Source organism: Erythrolamprus reginae, chromosome 1 (genome assembly GCF_031021105.1).
Source record: "Erythrolamprus reginae isolate rEryReg1 chromosome 1, rEryReg1.hap1, whole genome shotgun sequence".
Taxonomy (NCBI): Eukaryota; Metazoa; Chordata; class Lepidosauria; order Squamata; family Dipsadidae; genus Erythrolamprus; species Erythrolamprus reginae.
In genome coordinates this window covers 20643104-20668552 of record NC_091950.1, presented here as the reverse complement: position 1 = coordinate 20668552, position 25449 = coordinate 20643104, and the positions used below count along the sequence as shown (strand labels likewise).

Here is a 25449-nt window from a genome sequence, read left to right as displayed (position 1 = left end):
TAATACTTGATTTATGATCTCAATTGGGACAACTGATAATTGATATATTTGCTAAGTGAGCTGTGACTAATTTTACAACATCTTTCATTAAATAAATCTGGTTTTCCTCGTTGCTTGTTGGAAGCTGGCTGGGAAAGTTTGCAAACGGTGATCAAGTGAACCTGGGACACCGCAACAATCATAAATAACATGGCAGTTGCCAAGAGACCAAAGCTTGATACTGTGATTGTGATGACACTGCAATGGTCATAAGAGTGAGGACTTATCTGCACATGATGCACATGATGCAAGCAGGATAGAATTCCCGGCAGAAAGGTAATTGTTGGCATTGGTGTCAAAAGAAAGGACTTTTCATGCATATGTTCTGGGAGTGTGCTGAACTTCAGAAATTCTGGAAGGAAGTGCAGAATGAAATAAACAAGATGTTAAACATTAAGTGGATAATTACAAAAGAAATAGCGGTATTAGTTAAACAAAGAGAACTGAGAGATTTTAAAGAAATTAAAACTGCAGCACTGGAAAGCGCTCAAGCAGTAGTGGTATTGGGTTGGAAAGAGGCTAAAAAATGGACATTACAGAATTGGTACTGGTACATGGTGGATCACATTCACTTTGAAATTATGGAAATAAGATTAAACAACTTTAATGAAAACAAAGTGGAGAAACAGATGGAACGATGGGACAAGGTGAGGGATTATGTGTTAAGTAAAATTTGCGACGAAAAGGTGAAAAATAAACTCAAATCAGTCTTTGAATTGTAAATAAATGCAAACCAGAGTTGAGGAAATAACAGAATATATACTCGTAAATAATTGACCCCCCCCAATTGGTGGTGGGGAATGTATGTTTAGTCGGGTGATGAGGCACATGCACAGAGCACTGTTGTGTGTTGTTTGTATTGTGTTATGTGTGTGCAAAAACCAAAAAAAAAAATATTTTTTAAAAGATAGAATTCCCGGCAGCAGAAGCAACTCTCGTCTAATAAATATTATCTTCCAAAGAGCTTTGCCCCTAAGGCCATTCAATACAAGCCAACAGTTATTAAATGTGCAGATGTATGCAATGATCAAACATTGCATGCACACACAAACACATTTGCACACACGTAGCCCAGTCATGATTAGAGATGGGGGGAAAAAATCTCCCAGACTTATTTCTTGAATTTTTGGGAGCCCTGATGCCTGTTGATCATAGAAAATACTGGAAAATATTTCATTCAATATGCATCGCTGAAAATTATAGAGAAATTCAATATGGGGCAATTGCCTGCAAGACTATATACCAGTTCTTGATACATTTGCAATCAAATGTGGATGTTCAAAGAAATTTAAGAAATATTAGTGCATTTCTTTTTTTAAAAAACCCTCAAAATTGTTTGGAAGTGTGAAGTTTACAAATAAAAAAACCCAGAAAAATGGAAGACAGAAAATAAGTCCAATAAAATTGACCAAACTACAAAAATGAGCATCAGGGAAACTGGAAGTTAATAGTCTATTTTGATTTTATCTTTTATAGTCAAGCAATATATATTATATGCATGTATACAGTTTTAAAATATAAAGATTGCTGCTCTATGTATGCCAGGATTCTATTTGTTGTAGTATTTTGAAGTGCTACAATGAATTGGAAAAACTACACAAATATAATATAGCGTCACAACTCTTTTTTTTAAGAAAAGCATTTTATTTTATGTCCATATATACGGTAGTAGGAAGATAGATAATAGGGAGGAAAAGTGGATGAATGGAAGCATTTGAAATTATGATTTATACATGTATTTTTTTTTTTAATGGAAATTAAATTGCATGTGATTCAGAATTCTATTTGAGCAGTATTTGCCTTGAACATTTTTCAACTAATAAAACAAAAGAAAACATATAGGGCTTTCATACATACACACTCCATGTCACATAAAGAAATTATTCCTGCAATTAAAACAAAAACCCCCCATGGATAATAGTATTACATCTGAATCGGTAATAAATGTTCTATTGCAGAATAAAAATAAGCTAAAGTGATGTTACATTGAAACCTTAGCACCAATTATTCCTACTCTCAGTTGAAAAGCTGGGAATGAAAGTGAGTGATAAGGGGGATGGAAAAATCACAACAAAAATCATTGAAACATGAGCCTTAAAAAAATTGGCACAGATTCAAGGCATTAGCAAACAAATTAAAAACCAGATAAACAAATAGGATTTTTCTTTCCCTATATATGTATTTTGGCTACCATTCTCTTTGTGATAATAAAATATTGCGACTGAGCTTCTTATATTTGAAAGAAAACTACTAAAACTTCTCACACATGATCCAATGTCTGTGAGTAAATTCAGAATACAGAATAACAGAATTGGAAGGGAGCCTGGAGGTCATTCATTTGTCTTTTCCCTTCTTTTAGAAAGCCAAAACAAGAACAAACCCACAAAGTGAGTTTTATGGAATTTCTTGTGTTATGTGCAAAGGAAAAAAACCACATCAATGATTTCTGTTCTACAGGATTTGGGGGGAAATTAAAGGCGTGTGGACTTCAACTCCCAGAATTCTCCAGCCAGGCATGCCAGCCAGCCCAAATACTGGGATTGCATGCTGGCTGGAGAATTCTGGGAGTTGAAGTCCGTGCATCTTAAAGTTCCCAAGGTAGAGGAACACTTTGTCCTACCATTTGATAGTAGGTTTGTGATTCCATCCACTTCTCTCTTCAGTTCTTTTACCTGTTCTATGAACCTGCAAGGCGGCACTGTGTGAGGAAATTTCAGGCACCGCTTTTGGGGGCAAAGTCTACAACAGGGCTCCCCAAACTTGGCAACTTTAAGACTTGTGGACTTCAACTCCCAGAATCATCATGCAGCTATGCTGGCTGGAGAATTCTAGGAGTTAAAGTCCACAAGTCTTAAAGTTGCCAAGTTTGAAGACCTCTGGTGTAAAACATATCGGTGGGGTGCTGGTGCCTTGAATTTCCTTCCCTGTTGGGCAGTGGGGGATGATCTCTGTGACAGTGCAGTTGGCTAGCAATCATGGTACCCAGCTGTGTAATAAAATAAATACAAATGTTTAGCATTTCAAGTAATGCGCTTAAATATGCTTCCCCATCTATTCAGTCTCCCTCCTGCCTCCGTGTAGTACTTCCTAGCCTGATATTGCCATTGTCTGCCTCAGTGTACATTTCAGCAGTGGTTTAACAATGGCTCTTAACCAATGGGGGAAGATAGAGATTTTCTTTGGTTTCTGGGAGCACCAAAGCCTATGGTGCTGGCTTTGGCACTGATGATCTTGGGGGAAAGAGCAGGTGGAGATGGGGAAAGGGTGCAGCTGTCTCCTCTCCTCCTGGGCCTTTCCAGTTCTCCTGCAGTTCCAAATGGACACGTATCCATTTAATGGCCCTGGCAGGTTTTGCAACACATCTGTCGGAAGTAGGAACGACTGCAGAACTTAGCTTTCAGCACCAAAGGGCAATAGGCAACCTTGTTGACATCTTTGCATTCTGGAGAGGAAGAGGGGGAGAAGGCAAGAGGGAGGGGGGGGGAGAGAGAGAGAGGGAGGAAGAAAAAGAGAGAGTGGGGAGATGGACAATGAATTAGTCACTGTGATAGAATATCTGAAACTTAAGGCTGAACCGTGGAGTTTTTGTTGCTTTCTGTGGCTGTTTGCTTACAGCCAGTGGCGCAGTGGTTAGAATGCAGTACTGCAAGCTACTTCTGCTGCCTGCCAGTTGCCTGCAATTTTGCAGTTCAAATCTCACCAGGCCTTCCATCCTTCCAAGGTGGGTAAAACGAGGACCCAAATTGTTGGGGGCAATAAGCTGTAAAACCTTAGAGAGGGATGTAAAACTTGTGAAGCAGTATATACAGTGATACCTTGTGTTACAAACTTAATTGGTTCCAGGACGAGGTTCGTAAGGTGAAAAGTTCATAAGACGAAACAATGTTTCCCATAGGAATTAATGGAAAAGCGTTTAATGCGTGCAAGCCCAAAACTCACCCTTTTTGCCAGCTGAAGTGCCCGTTTTTGTGCTGCTGGGATTCCCCTGCTAGGATTCCCCTACAGCATTGCAAAAACGTGGAAGTCTGGAGGTGGGGTTTCCCATGGAGGGGAGCCTCAGGGGAATCCCAGCAGCGCAAAAACGGCCGCTTTGCTGGCAATGGAAGGTCCGGAGGTTGGGTTTCCCAATGAGGGGAGCCTTCACCTGGCAACGGAAGTCCGGAGGCGGGGCATCCCAGCGGCAGCGGCGGGTTCGTAAGGCGAAAATAGTTTGGAAGAAGAGGCAAAAAAATCTTAAACCCCGGGTTCGTATCTAAAAATGTTCGTATGACAAGGGGTACGTAAGACGAGGTATCACTGTATGTCTAAATGCCACTCCTATTTCTACAGACACCTTATTGCCCAACAAGCTAATATCGTCAGTGAGACTGGGAATTGTTGTCTCTTTATATATGTAGTTAGATAGGTTCCCTCTATAAATGAGCAAGTATAAGGTTTATAATTTATTTATTTAACTGGGTTCTTTTATCTAGTTTTAGGACATGGGTAGAAAACGGAATACATTTTCGTTAATATTTATGCTGAAATATTGAAAATTCAAATAGTTCCACAAACTTTTTTTTACCGCCACTGTAGTTGTTTGCTCTGCCAGTTGTGGTGGGGTGTGGTTTCCTCCTTGGTGGTTCCTTGTTTAGAACATTGTTTTCTGCCTGACTGTTTTTCTGATGTTTTAGTCTCTTACACTACACGCTATTCAAAAGAAATACTAAAAACGAAAGGAAGGAAATGAAAAGATCAGAACACATCTTCTCCAGCGGTCAACGTTCAGATAAGCCGGGATTAAAACCAGGCAAACAATAAGGTCGAAGACGGTACTCTAATCAAGGAGCCACCAAGGAGGAAACCACACCCCAACAAAACTGCAGGGAAAGCTACAATATATAAAGCGGTAGTAAAATTCACAATCCATCACACTGATGGTGTTAGCTAGTTGGGTAATGAAATGTCTGCAAGTGAGCAACCAAGCTTCAAAAGTATCAAGAACTCCACAAAACTAATCTCTTATCCATATAACATGCTAAATTTGAGTTTAGTTTAACCATAGCTTGGTGACCAAGGCATAAGGTCAAAGTTCATTTAGAATTCTAAATCATACATCAAGGATGAACCATAAATGGCCTTTTATGGCTTCTAGAGGCTTCTGATGCTACCTATAAGCTGCTACTTGTATTGCTTGAAACTCTGCACCCCAGAAAATGAGAAAAACAAGGCCAAATATTCTAATTCTCCTTTTGAAAATGAACAAAACAAGGCCAATTATTCCAATTCTCTTTTTTCTAATGATATCATCGTGTCACCCACTGTCATCTCTGCAGCCCTTAAATGATGGGGTAAAAAACCTCAACAACTAAAATAGGGATGTCTAACCTGGACAACTCTAAGACTTGAGCTCCGAGAACCATGCTGGCTGGGGAATTCTGGGAATTGAAGTCCACACTTTCTTAAAGTTGCCAAGGTTGGACATCCCTGAATTAAAGTCTACTTTTAGTATGCCCTCCACCCCCACCCCACCCCAAGCCACTGTAATGCTCTGTTGTAAAAAATCAACATGGCTGGGCTTTTGTGAACTGCATGGCAGTTCTCTTGGCCAAAAGAACCATAGGCCAAATTTACATTTGGCAATCTATGGTTCCAGGCTTCTGAGCCACGTTGCAGTCCAGATTCCAAACAGAATACCCTACGAGACTAGACTTTCAATCCTGGGCCTAGAAAGTTTAGAACTAAGACGCCTTAAACAAGATCTAAGTATTGCCCACAAGATCATAGGCTGCAACATCCTGCCCGTCAGCGACTACTTCAGCTTCAACCACAACAACACAAGAGCACACAACAGATTTAAACTTAATATTAACCGCTCCAAACTTGACTGTAAAAAATATGACTTCAATAACCGAGTTGTCGAAGCGTGGAACTCATTACCGGACTCCATAGTGTCATCCCCAAACCCCCAACACTTTACCCTTAGATTATCTACGGTTGACCTATCCAGATTCCTAAGAGGTCAGTAAGGGGCGAGTACAAGTGCACTAGAGTGCCTTCCGTCCCTTGTCCTATTGCTCTCCTATATCTCTTATACCTTTTTTCTATTCCTATATCTCTTCTTATATTCTTTCATTGATATATTCTATTACTATACATTCTTTTCTATTATTTCTTAGATATATTTTACTATGAGTATCTCCTCTATAACCTTCATCATGTATTTTACTATGTGTATATAGATATATACCCACTAAAACCCTCATTGTGTATTGGACTAACTAACTAACTAACTAACTAACTAACTAACTAACTAACTAACTAACTAACTAACAGGTTTGAGTAATTCGGCCCTTTCAAAGGGTTCTTTGCTCAGCTTGCAAATCATTCCATGCTATGGGTACCTTCAGAGTTTTCTATCAGTCCAGAGTCACACTTGCTTTCACACTGCTGCATGGCCGAGGGCTTCAGGGCTTCCACACATTCACCAGACGGTTGACCTGTGTAAGTCATGCACTGCACAGAACGCCTCTGCTGGCCAAAACTGCACTGCCCGGAGCACTGCAGGGAAGAGTAAGGGAGACGCAGAAATTGGGCTAAATCAAAAGAGCAAAATCTATTATTTTGAGTTTGAAACAGAGCCTTTCAGTAATGGTAAGAAATATATATTAAATTGATATTAAGGATATATCGAGGAGATTGAAGTATGACGGTCTAAATGATCAGATGTAATAAGAAAAGAAGCAGCTAAAAGAAACTGTATTAGTTAATAGCTTTTTTAAAAAAAATGCATATAAGAAATTTAAATAAAATATTTTTTATCCAGATGTCAAATGTACAGGAGGTAGCACTGGATGGATTATGAATACCCAATTTAAAAAAAATCATTATTGTATTGTATTTTAAGATTGATGGTACATTATATTGCCTTCTCTGTGGCGGCCCCGGCCCTCTGGAACCAACTCCCCCCAGAGATTAGAACGGCCCCCACCCTCCTTGTCTTTCGCAAATTACTTAAGACCCACCTTTGTCGCCAGGCATGGGGGAGTTAAGTTATCCTTTCCCCCTAGGCTATTACAAGTTATGCATGGTATGTTTGTGTGTATGTTTGGTTTTTTATAATAAGGGTTTTTTAGTTGTTTTTATTAATTGGATTGTTCATGTTGTTTTACCACTGTTGTTAGCCGCCCCGAGTCTGCGGAGAGGGGCGGCATACAAATCCAATAAATAATAATAAATAATAATAATAATAATAATATGTGATTGGTGTGGGGAAAAAAACCCAAACTTTTTCCTTATGAGAAAAGCTATATTCAGATGCAAAGAAAATTTCAGCCTCTTTTAGGGAGGAAAAAGGTGGGTCTTATACTCTGAAAAATACGGTATTCATCAGTGACTGAAGAAAAATAGACCTCAAAGGATTTCATCGTGGATTAAAACCAATAAGTGCCCCCATCATGCAGTGCGTTGCTTCTTGAACAATGATTGACTAATGCTTTAAAACTGTAGGAGAAAAATATACTTTGTGTACCTCTCCCCATTCGCCAGTGACCCACCGCGGGGGTGGGCAGCGCCGAAGACTGCACCTTATGGCATTTGGAGGTCTGGAGCTCTCGGGACACTGGGAGGTAGACAGAGTGGCATGATGGTCACCACTTTTGCAAAGGACAACGCGATGACGGAAGCCAAGTCCACAACTTGGAGTACACTACAAGGAAGAAAAAAGTTGGCATTCACGTATCGGTTGTGATTGATGGCAATTCCCATGTGGTTTAACAGCCTCTGGGGTGGGTGGAAAAACAAATCGGTTAAATCATCTTGGGTGTGGATGTTGTGACTTTGCAGCGAGTTTGGCCAAAAGTGGAATCCAACAGATTTTTTTTTTTTTGTTTCTCGTTGGAGCCAGCAAAATTATTTTATAACACAAACAGTGGTAGTCATGAACCTAACATCTAGTACACATGGCGAGGGGAGGAGATCTCAAAATTGGTTGGTTTATTTTAATATATTTGGGTTTTAGCTTGTAGTTTTAAACTAATTTAATATTTTATATTGTAATTTATTGGATTTGTTATAAACTGTTTTTATTATATTGTGAGCCGCACCGAGTCTACGGAAAGGGACGGCATACAAATCTAATAAATAATAATAATAATAATAATAATAATAATAATAATAATAAGATTTGTTTGTACGCATTGTTTTATATTGTATCTTGTGAGCCACCCCGAGTCTTCGGAGAATGGCGGCATATAAATCTAATTTAATAAAAATAAATCAAATAAATAAATCAAATTTTGGTCATGTAACCACGTATGAAAAAGGGTCATAAGTTACTTTTCCCAGTGCTGTTCTATCTTTGACTGGTCATAAAGAAACAGTTGTAAGTTGTATTTAACTCCCTACATTTGCGATCTATTGGATATTTATAAAAATGCTTCCTTATTCCAGGCTTTTGTTACTGGACTTGGTATTAAGAGCATTCAGTTTTCTCTTTTATGTTGTACGAGGGTTGCCCAGAAAGCAATGCACCACATTTTTTTTCTCAGCCTGTAATAATGGTACGAATGTAAAACTTTACATATACATTATTTGAATTGTCAGGAGTGCGTGTCCAAATTTTGTGATTCTTCAGACAGATAGCGTAACTGCCGCAGTGTTTCGAAATGGCGTCTGTAAGTGACGTATGTTACAAGCAGCGTGTCGTCATTGAATTTCTCACTGCGTAGAAATAAACTGTTGGGAACATTCACAAACATTTGTGTACAGTTTATGGAGAATCTGCAGTCGACAGAAGTACGGTTAGTCGCGGAAAACATTTTGAGGATGACGAAGAGGTGATTCGCACAGTGTAGAAATGGCTTCGTGACCAGAACAAGGAGTGGTACCGACAGGGCATACACGCCCTTGTGTCTCGCTGGAGGAAGACCATAGAGCCGGTATGGTGCAGCAGGTAGAGTGCTGTACTGCAGGCCACTGAAGCTGACTGTAGATCTGAAGGTCAGCGGTTCAAATCTCATCACCGGCTCAAGGTTGACTCATCCTTCCATCCTTCCGAGGTGGGTAAAATGAGGACCCGGATTGTGGGGGCAATAGGCTGGCTCTGTTAAAAAGTGCTATTGCTAACATGTTGTAAGCCACCCTGAGTCTAAGGAGAAGGGCGGCATAAAAATCGAATAGATAGATAGATAGATAGATAGATAGATAGATAGATAGATAGATAGATAGAACCGGACAGAGATGACGTAGAAAAATAGGAAGTTTAGAAGAAACATCATTCTTTCTTGTGTGTAAGTTTCATTGTGTTCAATAAATAATTGTTGGAGAAAGAAAATGTGGTGCATTACTTTCTGGGCGACCCTTGTACTTTTTATTTCTGTAAGCTGCCTGTTGGGTGGAAAGGTGGAGTATAAATTAATTTATTGACAAATTAACTGCCTGATGGATGAATGACAGAATAAAATTGGAAGGTGCCAGACTGAGAAGGTCTGAAGAGACGCTCATTACCTCAGACCAGTCAAGGGTTACCCATTCTGGAGGACACGTGTGGTTATTACAGGGCTCCAGCACGTGAGGCCGTGGCAAGTTGCAAGAGGAATCATCCAGGGTTTTCCCATCCGTGGTGGAGGTTTTGCGCTGACAGGTCACGCTTCGGGTCCTCACTCCCTGATTGCAGCTGCGGCTGCATTCGGACCAGTTCCCGATCAGCCAACTAGTTGAGAGGAGAAACAGAAAGCAAAACAAAAGAGCGTGGCACATATTGAAACTCATTGGCCCTGTTGCCATTCTACCCTTGTTGTAGACCGCCAGCTACTGACCCCTCCAGCAGCCGAATCAGAGGAGGAGGAGGCAGCGTGGGAGTCAGGGTCAACATCAGGGGGGGGTTGCTGCTCCTACCGCTACTGGAACGCTGTGCATGCAGTTCCGCATCTCCGGCATGTGCATGCGCATATCCGACCGAGATTTTGCTTCTGGGCATGTGCAGGAAGCCAAATCTTACAAGGGGATGCAAGCATGTGAGAGATTTTGGGGATTTTTTGCTTCTGCGCATGAGCAGAAGCAAAAAACACCCACCAAAATCTCATGCTTGCCTGTGCCCTCGCAACATTTAGCTTCCTACACATACTCAGAAGTAAAATCTTGCTTGGATGCATACGTGTGCACACCAGAGACACGGAGCTGCGCGTGAAGCTCCAATTTTAGTACCGGTGTGCAGTGTGGCCTGTACCAAGTAGGAACCCCATATTGGTCAGCATCGAGGAAACCTGAGAGCTCCGAGGGAGAAGAGGGGATGGAGATGGCAGAGAGAGACACACAGAGGTGGACACTGGGCCATCTGTCAGACCTCAGTTGGAGAATCAACAGCCCCCAAGTCTGGAGGTGGTTGATGAAGAAAAGGAGGGACAACGGAGTCCGGAGCCTGATGCGCAGCTGCGCAGAAGGCAGAGGAGAGGAGAGCAGGGCAAATCCATGGGCCGATCCTAGGGAAGGAACAGCCACTGCTGCTAGCAAGGCCCCACCCTAGCTCTGGGGATAAAAGGGAAGGGGCAGAGATGAATAGATGTGCAGACAACTATTCGTCTTCCAGCTGGACTTGTTAATCTGTTTTGAGAGAGAAACTTTTTGCTGGGGCTGCCGGCACTCCTAATAAAGGAATTTTTTGAGTTCACTTCAGAGGGAGCTGGGTCACGACCTCCCTTTTGATAAGAGCTCCTGCACATCCCCCTTTGAATGCAGCCCCCAAACCAGGGGCGGGTAGCTTTCCTTTTCCTACCGGTGCGCTGTGTGCACATTGCGATGCTTTGCTCGCACGCACACATCCCCCGTTTTGATTTTGCTTCTGTGCATGTTCAGAGGAACGATTTTCCTTCTGTGCATATGTGCTCACAGAGCCGAAAATCATGGAAACTTATACAGTGGTACCTCGGTACTCGAACGCTTTGGTTCTCGTACATTTCGGATACCGAACAAAATTTTCGGCAAAAATTTGCTTCGGTATCTGAACAAAAATTCGGATACCGAACAGCCACAGAAAATTTTGTTTATTATCCGAAATGTTACAAGATCTGAGGGGACGGGGTGAGATGGAATGGGAGTTGGAATCCGACACGCCCATCCTGGCCGCCCACTTAACAGCCTCCCAGTCTCTAGTCTAAGCGCTCCAAGCTGTAGGAAGGGTGGGGGCGACTGCAATACCGGCAGTTTCAGGGGGGCTCCTTTCCTCAGTGGTTCATCTTGTTACCTGTAGGCAGCTACACCAACTTTCTCCTTCCTGACGGTGGCGGCGGCTTTCCTTCGAGCAGCAGCAGCGCCGGGAACGTCAGCGGCTTCCCTTTCTCATGTGACGTTCCTGGCGCTGCTGCTGCTCGAAGGAAAGCCGCCGTCGCCGGGAAGGAGAAAGTTGGTGTAGCTGCCTACAGCTACAAGACGAACCACTTAGGAAAGGAGCTCCCCCCCCCCCCGAAACTGCCGGTATTGCAGCTGCCCCCACCCTTCCTACATCTTGGAGCGGAAGGGTGTAGGAAGAGTGGGGGCGGCTGCAATACCGGCAGTTTCGGGGGGGGGCTCCTTTCCTCAGTGGTTCGTCTTGTTCCCTTTAAGCAGCTACACCAACTTTCTCCTTCCCAACGGCGGCAGCGGCTTTCCTTCAAGCAGCAGCAGCGCCGGGAACGTCAGCGGCTTCCCTTTCTCATGTGACGTTTCCGCCGCTGCTGCTGCTCAAAGGAAAGCCGCCGCCGCCACCGCCGGGAAGGAGAAAGTTGGTGTAGCTACTTAAAGGGAACAAGACGAACCACTGAGGAAAGGAGCCCCCCCCCCGAAAATGCCGGTATTGCAGCTGCCCCCACCCTTACTACAGCTTGGAGTGCTTACACCTCAGATCTTTATCCCATAGGAAATAAAGGAAATAGGGGCTGGAAACCAATTAAACCAATTTCTATTATTTCCTATGGGATAAATTAATTCGGTACTTGACCAAATCAGTTCTCGACCACAATTCTGGAATGAATTGTGGTCGAGAACCGAGGTACCACTGTATTTAAAAGATGGTGGCGCGCACGGAGCAGCAAAGACAGACCAAACGGCGAGACGCTATTGGAGCGCACTGGTAGGAATCCACTACTGGTCCAAATGCTGGAAAGAATTAAACTCACGCTGGTGGGCATGGCTCAGTGTTGCATGGCCGCTGTTTCTCCGGGAGCTTGGTTTCAGGGTTGCAGAAATGATTAAGCACCGTGGAGCTGTCAGCTTGATTCCTGCATACAACGGGTTGAACTTGACTGCCTGTGGGATGATGGGGAAGGCTGAATGAGGAGGCAAAATCTCCAACATTAGAAAAGTGCAAGGTCCCCCCCACTTTCTGTCAATATCCAGAATGTCTCCTAATCAAATAATATGCATTTGAAGACCAGAAAGCACATCACCCAATGCCAGAACATTACTTTTTTTTTAAAAAAACATAGTTTTTATTGATTAAATACATTAAAAACAACAAAGAATACTGTTTGTGGAATACTGTGTTCAGTTCTGGAGACCTCACCTACAAAAAGATATTGACAAAATTGAACGGGTCCAAAGACGGGCTACAAGAATGGTGGAAGGTCTTAAGCATAAAACGTATCAGGAAAGACTTAATGAACTCAATCTGTAGAGTCTGGAGGACAGAAGGAAAAGGGGGGACATGATCGAAACATTTAAATATATTAAAGGGTTAAATAAGGTCCAGGAGGGAAGTGTTTTTAATAGGAAAGTGAACACAAGAACAAGGGGACACAATCTGAAGTTAGTTGGGGGAAAGATCAAAAGCAACATGAGAAAATATTATTTTACTGAAAGAGTAGTAGATCCTTGGAACAAACTTCCAGCAGATGTGGTAGATAAATCCACAGTAACTGAATTTAAACATGCCTGGGATAAACATATATCCATCCTAAGATAAAATACAGAAAATAGTATAAGGGCAGACTAGATGGACCATGAGGTCTTTTTCTGCCGTCAGACTTCTATGTTCTATGTTTCTATGTTTCTAAAGAAAAAATAACAACATATTGTAAGAAAAAAGAAACAACATAATAGCAAGAGAGCAAAGACTGACAAAATATTTAAACAACAAAGTTGTCAACTATACAGTTAACTGATAATTTGCGACTTTCCAAATTAGATACTATCAAGAATTTGTACATGTTTTTGCTATACAGTATTTACATTTTGCAATTGTCGGATATTCATCTACCAAGGAGTTTACTATTCCTCTTGTCTGAAATATAATGATTTTTCTTTTTGGAGTAAGTTGTATAGAGTTTTGAATTATTTGGTTATTTCTTTTACTTTTTAATGTATTTATATTGTTTTAGCTAATTATACCATCAATCCCATGCAATATAAAAGTCTGTTTTGCCTCTGTCTTGAAGTTAATTATTCTTAAAGGTCTGCAGATATTATTGTACTACAAAGGGGACACAAATGTATTCAGTTGGGTTGTTCTAAAGAGTTTGGGAAACTAATATTAATTCAAGTTCCTTGATTTCTAGAAGAAAGTCAACACTGCCCCACCTTGATTTATTTTACAGGAGGGGGGGATATTTTTGTGAGGCTATCATGATTTATTTTATTATTTATTTATTTATTATTTAGATTTGTATGCCGCCCCTCTCCGAAGACTCGGGGCGGCTCACAACAGAATAGAACAAATCATAAATAATCAGAAAACTTTAAAATTTATACAAGCTTTAAAAGAACCCCATAAACTAACAGACGCACACACAAACATACCATGCATAAATTAAACATGCCCGGGGGAGGTGTTTCAGTTCCCCCATGCCTGACGGCAGAGGTGGGTTTTAAGGAGTTTACGGAAGGCAGGGAGAGTAGGGGCAGTTCTAATCTCTGGGGGGAGTTGGTTCCAGAGAGTCGGTGCCGCCACAGAGAAGGCTCTTCCCCTGGGGCCTGCCAACCGACATTGTTTAGTTGACGGGACCCGGAGAAGGCCCACTCTGTGGGACCTAATTGGTCGCTGGAATTCGTGCGGCAGTAGGCGGTCTCGGAGATATTCTGGTCCAGTGCCATGAAGGGCTTTAAAGGTCATTAACCAACACTTTGAATTGTGACCGGAAATTGATCGGCAGCCAATGCAGACAATGATTCTGTTATTATATCTGAATAAAGTGGAGCTACTACTTTAAAGTGCTGAACAAAAGAGACTAGACATGGTAGAGCATGGTTTAATTAGTCTTCATGTCCTTTTCAACATTTGGCTTAGATGATCCCTGACATATCTGATTCTGTGATTTTAAGCATTAGCTGTCTTCCAATAACTCATCAGAAAATATAGACAGAGAACTTGTTATTATTATTATTATTATTATTATTATTATTATTATTATTATTATTAATTTATTAGATTTGGATGCCGTCCCTCTCCGTAGACTCAGGGTGGCTCACAGCAATAATAAGAACAATATACGGTAACAAATATAATAATTAAAAAACTAAATAATTAAAAAACTAAAAACCCCTTATTTAAAATAAAACATACACTCAAAGATACCATGCATAAAATATATAGGCCGGGGGAGATGTCTCAATTCCCCCATGCCTGACGGCAAAGGTGGGTCTTAAGAAGTTTACGAAAGGCAAGGAGGGTGGGTACAATCCTAATCTCCGGGGGGAGCTGGTTCCAAAGGGTCGGGGCCGCCACAGAGAAGGCTCTTCCTCTGGGTCCCACCAGCCGACATTGTTTAGTCGACGGGACCCGGAGAAGGCCAACTCTGTGGGACCTAACTGGTCACTGGGATTCGTGCGGCAGAAGGCGGTCCTGGAGATATTCTGGTCCGATGCCATGAAGGGCTTTATAGGTCATAACCAACACTTTGAATTGTGACCGGAAACTGATCGGCAACCAATGCAGACTGCAGAGTGTTGGTGTAACATGGGCATGATTGCTCTCGCAGCTGCATTCTGCACGATCTGAAGTTTCCGAACACTTTTCAAAGGTAGCCCCACGTAGAGAGCATGGTAATACATGCAATCATAAACATATTGAAAGCATTGAGAACAAAACTGAAACTGGCTAAAATGGAGATATGAATTATTCAGTGCATGAAGATGCAACTGAATGGGTTCATTCCATGGTTATAGGTCACCAGAGAGAAGAAAGGCTGCTTGGATCTCAAAGAATTAAATAAATCCAAAGACATTATGACATCCCAAGAAAAACAAAACAGACAGACATGAAGATATTTTTCAAACTAAATGCACCAGAGTTTTGGCAACCACTCTTCATATGTTTTAGCCTCCAGTCCTCTAATCATCTTTGTTGCTCTTCTCTGCACTCTTTCTAGAGTCTCAACATCCTTTTGGCATCGTGGCGACCAAAACTGAATGCAGTATTCCAAGTGTGCCCTTACCAAGGCCTTGTAAAGTGGTATCAACACTTCACATGGATTCTATCCCTCTGTTTATGCAGCCTAGAACTGTGTTGGCCTTTTTGGAAGCTGCTGCAAACTGCTGGCTCATATTTAAATGGTTGTCCACTAGAAATACAAGGTCCCTCTCACAGCTACTACTGTTGAGCAAGGTACTACATATGCTGTACCTGTGCATTTTGGCAGTAGCGTTAACCTCTTTAAACTTTTCCCTGTTACAAGGTGAAATAGGAGAAGAGTCTGTGACTTAGAGGTTAAAGCTACTGCCTTACAGGTAGACTGCCCAGGTTCAAATCCCGGTAAGGGTATGGCTAGCTGTTGAGAGCAAAATAGCTTGAAATAGATCTACATTAGTCTCCTTTCCTTTTCATTATCAGCAAAAATATGTCACACATATAGAATATAGTTTGTCGTCTATAAAAATTAACTGCCTTGAATGGCCCCTGGAGGGGCCGAGTGGCAAAAAGGAAGTAGTATGTACCCTCCCATATTTGGGGATACCAGGGTGATTCCACAGGGGGAAAAACATTTAATAATTAATAATTAATAATAATAATTTATTGGATTTGTATGCCGCCCCTCTCCGTAGACTCGGGGCGGCTAACAACAATGATAAAAACAGCATGTGACAATCCAATGATAAAACAACTAAAAACCCTTATTATAAAACCAAACATACACAGAGACATACTATGCATAACTTGTAATGGCCTAGGGGGAAGGAAGGAGTCTTGAGTAGTTTACGAAAGACAGGGAGGGTGGGGGCAATTCTAATCTCCGGGGGGAGTTGGTTCCAGAGGGCTATAACTCTTCCCTGGTACAAGTTGAAACAGGAGGAGAACCTAGCGGTTAAAGCTACTGCCTTACAGGCAGATTGCCCAGGTTCAAATCCCAGTAAGGGTATGGCTAGCTGATGAGAGCAAAATAGCTTGAAATAGATCTATACTAATCTCCCTTCCTTTTCATTATCAGCAAAAATATGTCTCTCTCTCTCACACACACAAACACACACACACACACACACACAAATCTATTTTGCAATGTTAACTTTCTGCCTTACTATACCAGGATCGTTAAACTCTTTACCTCCAGCACAAATGGCAGAACACTTTGTCCATGAGTCATGCTGCCATAAATATTGGGCCATGGAATTGCGGACAATGGGTGCATTGAACTTGTATCGGATCCTCTGCAGTTCTTCTCGCACAAGAACCTGTAACAATAGACAGGCAACAGTGTCACAAAACTGTTGAAAGAAAAGGATCATATACGACCATTTACTGCAGGAGGAAATGGGAGGTCAGAGGTTTTATTTTTAATTGTTTCTTCTATCCACTGTACATTTGAGGCCTCGACAACCATGCCATTACATTGCTCTAGTGATCCAGTTCAAATGAAGATTGCCTTCTGGCTGTGAAAACATGCACGCAGCTGAACGCATGAGAGCAACTACGAGTTATGTCTGTTCCTCAGGGGTGGATTGCTCCTACTGCTGCTACCGGTGCGCTGCACATGCAGCTTCAGGTGTCTTGCATATGAACATGTCCCAGTGTGTTTTTGCTTCTGTGCATGCGCAGGGAGAAAAATCTTGCGAGGGATGCGCATGTGGGTGATTTTGGTGATTGCATGCGCAGAAGCAAAAAATTACATGCGCAGAAGCAAAAAGCACCGAAATCGCATGTGTGCGTGTCCCCTCGCAAGAAAACGAATGACGTTCACTCACAGATTGTATTTTTCTAGTTTTAAAAACATATATTGTTGTTTATGTTTTAGTGACTGTCAGAGTTGTAATTTTGGTTGGTTTCTTTTTGTACTTGTAACTTTGTAAGCTGCCCAAGTCACAGAAGATAGGTGGCTTTATGAATTTAACAAAGGAACGAATAGGAATGGGAATGGGAATGGGGTGGGGTGGAGTGGAGAAGAGTAGAGTAGAGTAGAGTAGAGTAGAGTAGAGTAGAGTAGAGTAGAGTAGAATAGAATAGAATTCTTTATTGTCCAAGAGTGATTGGACACACAAGGAATTTGTCTTTGGTGTATACATAAGGAGAATAAAATACCTTCGTAAAGAATAAAAGATACAACAGTTAGTGATAGTCAAGGTTACTAATAAGCAATCAAATTGTGCTAGGAAACAAATAAAAACAATATAAATTGAAAGATACAAGTAACATGGTTATAGTAATAAAAGGGAAGAGATACTGTAGATACTAGTAAAGAAGAGAAGAATAATAGTAATACAGTCTTAGTAAATTATCTGAGAGTGTTGTGGGAATTAGCTGTTAAGCAGAGTGAACGCATTTGGGGAAAAACTGTTCTTGTGTCTAGTTGTTCTGGTGTGCTGTGCCCTATAGCATCTTTTTCAGGGTAGAAGTTAAAACAATTTATGTTCAGGATGCGAGGGGTCTGTAGATATTTTCTCAGCCCTCTTTTTTGACTTGTGTAGTATACAGGTCCTCAATGGAAGGCAGGTTGGTAGCCATTGTTTTTTCTGCAGTTCTGATTCTCCTTTGAAGTCTGTGTGTTGCCTTGTTTGGTTGCAGAGCCAAGCCAGACACTTCTGGAAGTGCCAACGACAGACTCGATAGTTCTTCTGTAGACCTGAATCAGCAGCTAAATATTAATCAGCTGCTCTAAAACAAATTTAAGTCACTTGGGTAATTTTATCCTGTTTTTTAAAAAATCATGTTAATGAGCAGTTCCTCATCTCTTTCACAATATAAATTCGTCAAGGGAAGCACTCTTGCTCAACTTGAGTAAAGCACAGTAATATTTACTCTTCCCGTCCCTTGTTTTGACCCAACATTATAACTAACCATAACGATCAGGGTGATGTTAGTTGGGCCCAGGGCCTCGAGAGATTCCGGTTCATCCTGGGAGCGCCCGTAGTGGAATGTGGTCCCAGCAATGTCAAAGCGCCGGGGAGGGTCAATCGAAAGTTTCCCGTTGACAAAATATTCATCGTTTTCTCCCCTCAGAGCTGGAAGAAGAAGCCAAAAAATGAGAAAATGTTTCAAGCTGATGGTCTGTCTGCTAAAAGGAAGCAGGGGCCACAGCATGCATTTTAAATAAAATCGGGAAGCCCTGCAATTGTGTGTCTGGAAAGAAGAAAGAATGCTTATTCACAGAGAATATGTGCGTGTCACATCTGCATCGATTTTAGGTGGTTAGACAAGTGATAACAGTTTTTTAGATGTTTTTAATATTACACTTAGATCCACAGTAACTGAATTTAAACATGCCTGGGATAAACATATATCCATTGTAAGATAAAATACAGGAAATAGTGTAAGGGCAGACTAGATGGACCATGAGGTCTTTTTCTGCCGTCAGTCTTCTATGTTTCTATGTAGATTTGTTTACATTGTAACACTGTTATTATTATTGTTGTGAGCTGCCCCGAGTCTTTGGAGAGGGCATACAAATCAAATAAATTATTATTGATTATATTATTATTATTATTATTATTATTATTATTATTATTATTATTATTATTATTTCAGTACAACACAGCAAACGAGATCACTATGCTGGATTTCGTATTTCATCACCAGTCGGGCACTTCCCAAGCACCTAGGACTGCGTGATGTAGCGGCGAATTATGTTTGCCGATCCCAGTAAAGCGGCCTTTTGCAATTGACAGATGGAGATTTTGTCAATTCCGATGGTTTTCAAATGTCTGCTGAGATCCTGTGGCACTGCGCCCAGTGTGCCAAGTACCACTGGGACCACTTTCACTGGCTTATGCCAGAGTCGTTGCAGCTCGATTTTTACATCTTCGTATTTCACTAATTTCTCTAGCTGCTTCTCCTCAATTCTGCTGTCTCTCTTATTATTATTATCCTCCTCCTCCTCCTCATCATCAAAGAGTTAAAATATCCTGCATAGCTCAGTTAAAAGTTAGGAAGAGGGGTGGTTTGCAGTGAAGGGCTGCTCATCTTCAGCATTATCGGTGCGCCCTCCGAGGACGTCACGGGCACGCACGTGTCTGGTGGACGCATACGCGGCCATCGATGCAAGATTTGGCTTCTGCACATGCTCAGCAACCAAAATCTTGCATAAGGGTGCATGTGCAAGTGAGATTTTGGCGATTTTGGCCTATATTTTTGCTCCTGCGCATGCACAGAAGCAAAAAATCAGTGAAAATCACTGAAATCTTGGTCGTGCGAACATCCTCACACAAAATTCCACTTGCTGCACATGCGCAGAAGCAAAATCTCATGCAGGGGCGCAAGTGCATGCACACAGGTCCCATTTTTCCAACTGGAGTTGCGCACTGATCTGTATGACTGTAACTTGTTGCGTATACCCTAAGATTTTTTATTAATATTGCTTCCTCATTGCTTATTTGACCCCTATGACAATCATTAAGTGTCGTACCACATGATTCTTGACAAATGTATATTTTATTTTATGTACGTTGAGAGCATATGCACCAAGACAAATTCCTTGTGTGTCCAATCACACTTGGCCAATAAAAAAAAATTCTATTCTATTCTATAACCAGCAGCCCATCACTGGCTTGGAGCAAATAGAATGTGTATTAGATAACTCCTGGAGCATTCATTAGCCAAGATTCAGGAATGGGGATGGCTAGAGACCAATAGGACAATTGTAAGATCATTACTAAAATCTATTATTAATTTATTAGATGGTTTGTTTTATATCAGTGTTTCCCAACCTTTTTTGAGCCGCGGCACATTATTCATATTTTCAAAATCCTGGGGAACTTTGAGTGGGGAGAGGGGGCTAAAAAAATGTTTGGACAAAAAAAACATCTCTCCTCTCTTTCACTCTATTTCTCTATCCCTCCCTCTTTCTCTCTGTCCCTCCCTCTTTCTTTCTCTCTCTCTCCATCCCTCTTTCTTTCTCTCTTCCTTCCTCTCTTTTTTGCTCTTTCTCTCTCCCTCCTTCCCTCCCTCTATGTCTTTCTCTCTCCCTCCTTCCCCCCTCTCTTGCTCTCTCTCTTGCTTTCTTTCTCTCTCTCTCTTTCTTTCTCTCTCTCTCTCTGTCTCTCTTGCTATCTCTCTTTCTCTCTCTCTCTTTCTCTTTCTCTCTTGCTATCTGTCTCATGCTTCGCGGCACACCTGACCAGGTCTAGTGGCACACTGGTTGAAAAACACTGTTTTATTTATCCCACCTTATCCCTCCCTCTGCTTTAGTGAAAGTGTATAAACCTTTCTTAATTCTACTGTTCAAGGTTTCTTAGCATTTTCTAGCCAGGACCCCATGGAACGTTTCAATGAAAGGAAACAAAACCTGCACCTCGTGTCTGGTGTTTTTGATCGGCTTCGGGCCCAGGCTCAGACGCGAATTGGAGACTTGTTGTCTCAGTGAAGCCTCAGGCAAACCAAACAGATGGGACACATCCATCCCTCGCCAACCTTGCAATATTAGTAATCTGAGCAAGGGCTTAGCCTTAGAGCCTTTATTTGGGGAAGGAGACTTCTCCTGAAGCCTAAGACTTGTGCAGACAAGCCCCCCCTACAGGGAGGAACAGCAGCAGCATAGTTCAGGAATTCTATAGTATTCTGTGGTAGGACTATGAGATTTAGGCTGCAAGAATATCAATAACCACTAATGGCAGCAAAGAATTAGTTTTTTCTGAATCTCTTTGCTGCCATCTAGTGGTTGCTCTGGGTGACATGCGCTGAGGATGGTAGCTGCATCACTTCATAGTCTCTCTCTTCTGCTCTGCTCCTCCCCATAGATGAGAAGACCTGCTTCTTTAAGTTCTTAAGTTCAGTAAGCCACAACCAGGTTTACTTTCTGAAGACTGACCAAGGTTAGGAGTAGGATTAAAACTTACAATACAAAGTCAACTGAGGGTGGAAGTTCATTCTCCGAGCTTGTGGGTTGGTTTCAAAATATTTCATTACCAAGCTAGGTAACATCTTCAGTGGAATTTAGGGAATGTCAGTGTCACTATTCTTCTGCTTATAAGAGCTTCATGTGGCAGTAGGTCTTGTGATGGTGCAAGCCAGGGTCACTTCAGGTCAGAGTCTTATGATGGATCAGGTGTGGGATGTGTCAAATGAGGGTCTTGTGAGGAGTCCCTGATGGGTCAGATGTGGGTCCCTCACACCTCACCTTACTTGTGACCCACACCTGACCCATGAAATGACCTTGACCTGATGTGACCTCCACCCAGGGGTGGGCTGCTGCCCAGACCGAGGGGCGGGGGGACGACGGACGCAGTGGGGTAGCAAAAATGGAGCTCCAGCCCAGAGCACACAATTTGCACCAAAATATGTTGAAGGAAAATGCAGGGTGTTCTTTTTGGGCAGCCTCTGCATTCTTCCCGAAAGCATTTAAAACCCCCAAAGCCAGTGATTCTGCTGCAAAGAACAGTATCTACCGTGTTTCCCCGATAGTAAGACAGTGTCTTACTTTCTTTTTACCCCCAAAAGCCCCACTAGGTCTTACTTTCGGTGTATGTCTTACATACCCCCCCCACCCGCCGTTTCCCGCCTCCACTCACCAAATTGACAGGGTGAAGTCGGGAAGACCCAGGGAAGGTTTCTTCGGCCGCCCAGCAGCTGATCTCCTCTGCAGCGCGGCAGCAGCCCTGGCGGCGGTTCCCTCCACTTTGACGGCGCTGGTCCGCTCGCTTGTCCCCGCAACCGACCCGCTTCCCCGACACGCGTCTGGAGGGGAGGAGCCGCTCTGCGCAGTTGGGCAGCCCTGCCTGCCGGAAAGGAGGCGGGCGAAGGAGGGCGCAGCTCCGGCCGCCCGCTCGGCTCGCTTCTACAACTTCGGACCAGCGCCGTCCTTCGCCTCGCATTTCCGGGTTGGCGAGCCTGGATTGTTTTTCCTGCGAGCGCTGGTCCCCGCTAAGCCTTCTGCGCCTGACTCGGCAAGGCGAGAGGGAAGAAGGAGAAGCACAAGTGGATGCGGAGCGCCCGGGAGGCATTTATCCGTCCTTTGCTCCGCATCCACTTGCGCTTCTCCTGGGTGGGTAAAACGAGGACCCGGATTGTGGGGGCAATAGGCTGGCTCTGTTAAAAAAGTGCTATTGCTAACATGTTGTAAGCCGCCCTGAGTCTAAGGAGAAGGGCGGCATAAAAATTGAATGAATGAATGAATGAATGAATAAATAAATAAATAAATGCTCAAAATGTGCTTTCAAAATTCTAAGTGAGATGTTTCTGTAATTTCACTGTTCTATAGCTGCTCACTTCTAGGATGTGGGCGAATTCGATGACCTGCTTGTTTTGAGTCAATTGATATGGGGATTGTTTTGAGATTCTTGGAAAAATCATTGGTCAAGTCACATGATTGTCAAGCCACTCCCACCCGGTCACATGACCATAAAACCATACCCAAAAAATATGGCCCCGGTGTGGTAGCAAAAATTTTGGTAGTCCTTCACTATCCTCACCTAACGTGACCTCACCATCACAAGACCTATGGACCACATGAAGCCTGTATAAGCAGAAGAATACCAACACTGACATTTCCCAAATCCTGCTGAAGATGTTACCTAGCCTGGTAGTGAAATGTTTGGAAACCAACCCCTAAGGCCGGAGAACGAACCTCCACCCTCATTCTACACCCGAGTTACAGATATCTGCCACTATTACAAACAATGTCAACTTTTGGAAGAGGGAAAAAAGAGGCTCTATTTTGAGCCTTCAGATTGCGTCCTTCTATTTTTTGAATATTTCTTTCTTACAATGAAAAGCTGACAAATTAAAATAATGGGCAAAATAACCTCCAGTTAAGCAAGACTTTCTCCTTAGCACATTCTGAAGTACAGGAAAGCTGGTAAGAGACAGAAAAGAATTGCTGGGGAATATCTACAGAAAAGTCATTTCAAGAACATAAGATCTAAAACATTTCCAAGATAATACAAAGTTCTCACCAAGGTAACTCAGAGAATGATTAAGTTCCCGGATATCGATGTGGACAGATCCTTTGGGAATCAGTATCACCTCCTCATAGCCTGAAAAACAATGTTAAAAATGGAGTGGTGAATTTATAACCAAGTATTTACTTACCATAAATGGGATTGGGTGGGATAGAAGTCGAATAAATTAAATTAAATGAATGCAATCCCGCAAAATCCAAGCAGATCTCAAAAAAGACCCAGGACAAAGTGACCTGTACATTGACCTACCTTTGAAGAGTGTTCGGAAACTTCAAATCATCCAAAATGCAGCGCGCCAGCAGTTATGGGCCTTCCAAGATATGCCCCTATCTCACCATCACTCCACGGACTGCATTGGCTGCTAATTGGTTTCCAGACACAATTCAAAGTGTTGGTTATGACCTATAAAGCCTTACATGGCATAGGACCAGATTACCTCCGAGACCACCTTCTGCCGCATGAATCCCAGCGTCCGGTGAGGTCCCACAGAGTTGGTCTCTTCAGGGTCCCATCAGCCAGACAATATCGGCTGGCGGGACCTAAGGGAAGAGCCTTCTCTGTGTGTGTGGGGAGGAGGCGACTCTCTGGAATCAGCTCCCCCCGGAGATTCGCAATGCCCTCACCCTCCTTGCCTTCCAAAAAAGCTTAAAGACTCATCTTTGTCACCAGGCGTGTGGCCATTAGATCTCTCCCCCTGATCAATGAGTGTTTTTAGTGTGATTAACTGAGTGAATGATAATGAATGCTTTAAAGTGTTTTAGGATTTTTAAAGTTTTTTTAATTACATTAATTGGATCAGATGCATTACTATGTTTTTTATATATGTTGTGAGCCGTCCTGAGTCCTCGGAGAGCGGCGGCATACATATCCAATTAAACTCAACGGTTCCAAATCTACTTGGAAGAAGGTAGGCAGTGGGATACCACAGGGATCCATCCTGGGCCCTGTACTCTTCAATATTTTCATTAATGACCTGGACGTGGGAGTAGAAGGGGAACTAATAAAATTCGCAGACGACACCAAGCTGGCAGGGGTAGCCAACACCCTAGAGGACAGGCTCAAAATACAGAAAGATCTGGACAGATTAATACTATGGGCCCACACTAACAACATGATGTTCAACGTCGACAACAGCAAAGTCCTTCACCTTGTTAAAAAAAATCCTAGACACACATACAGCTTGGGAAAAATCCCACTTAGCAGCAGTAACTGCGAAAGAGATCTTGGAATCTTGGTGGATAATCAACTAAACATGAGCCAGCAATGTGCAGCAGCGGCCAAAAAAGCCAACACCATCCTAAGCTGCATCTACAGAGGAATACACTCCAAGACCAGGGAAGTATTAATACCACTCTACTACGCCCTGGTCAGACCACATCTGGAGTACTGCATCCAGTTCTGGTCACCACACTTCAAAAGAGACATTGAAACTCTGGAAAAGGTGCAGAAAAGAGCAACCAAAATGATTAGGGGACTTGAAACCAAGACTTACGAAGAGAGATTGCGGGAACTGGGCATGGATAGCCTAGAGAAAAGGAGGGCCAGAGGGGACATGATAGCTGTATACAGGTATATGAGGGGTTGCCACGGAGAGGAGGGGATCACTCTATTCTCCAGAGCACCAAAGGGCCAGACGAGGAACAACGGCTGGAAGCTGACCAAGGAGAGATTCAACCTAGAACTAAGGAAGAACTTCCTGACAGTCAGAGCGATTAACCATTGGAACAACCTGTCTGCGGAGGTTGTGAACTCCCCAACTCTGGACACTTTCAAGAGGAGATTGGACTGCCACTTGGCTGGGGTGCTCCAGGATTCCTGCTCAGGCAGGGGGTTGAACTTGATGACCTGCATGGTCCCTTTCAACTCTAACGATCAATCAATCAACAAACAAATAAACAAACAAACAAATAAATAAAAACAAATAAATAAATAAATACTGCGCTGGCTCCATCAAAACTAAGACCTGCAATCTACAACCTTCAAACCACCATTACCCCAAACCATCAAAACTTCCAATCCACCTTCAACCAAAACCAACACCCCATAACACAAAACAAGGTATGCATGCCCCTTACTTCCTCAATATCAAGCACTGCTAATCTTAAATGCAAACTAATGCATTCAAGAAGCATTGTTAACAAA

General features: G+C 42.5%; 1 protein-coding gene across 1 annotated transcript in view; it reads right to left on the bottom strand.

Annotated features, from left to right (window-relative positions):
• Positions 1-2495: 2495 nt before the first annotated feature.
• LOC139164453 (A disintegrin and metalloproteinase with thrombospondin motifs 10-like) overlaps positions 2496-25449 on the bottom strand; it is a 234460-nt gene continuing 211506 nt past the window's right edge. Inside the window, 8 exon segments of the mRNA XM_070746611.1 lie at positions 2496-3481; positions 6423-6579; positions 7550-7726; positions 9526-9730; positions 12171-12300; positions 16527-16653; positions 18254-18417; positions 23302-23382. Coding sequence (XP_070602712.1) covers positions 3372-3481; positions 6423-6579; positions 7550-7726; positions 9526-9730; positions 12171-12300; positions 16527-16653; positions 18254-18417; positions 23302-23382 — 1151 coding nt within the window. The 3' untranslated portion in view covers positions 2496-3371.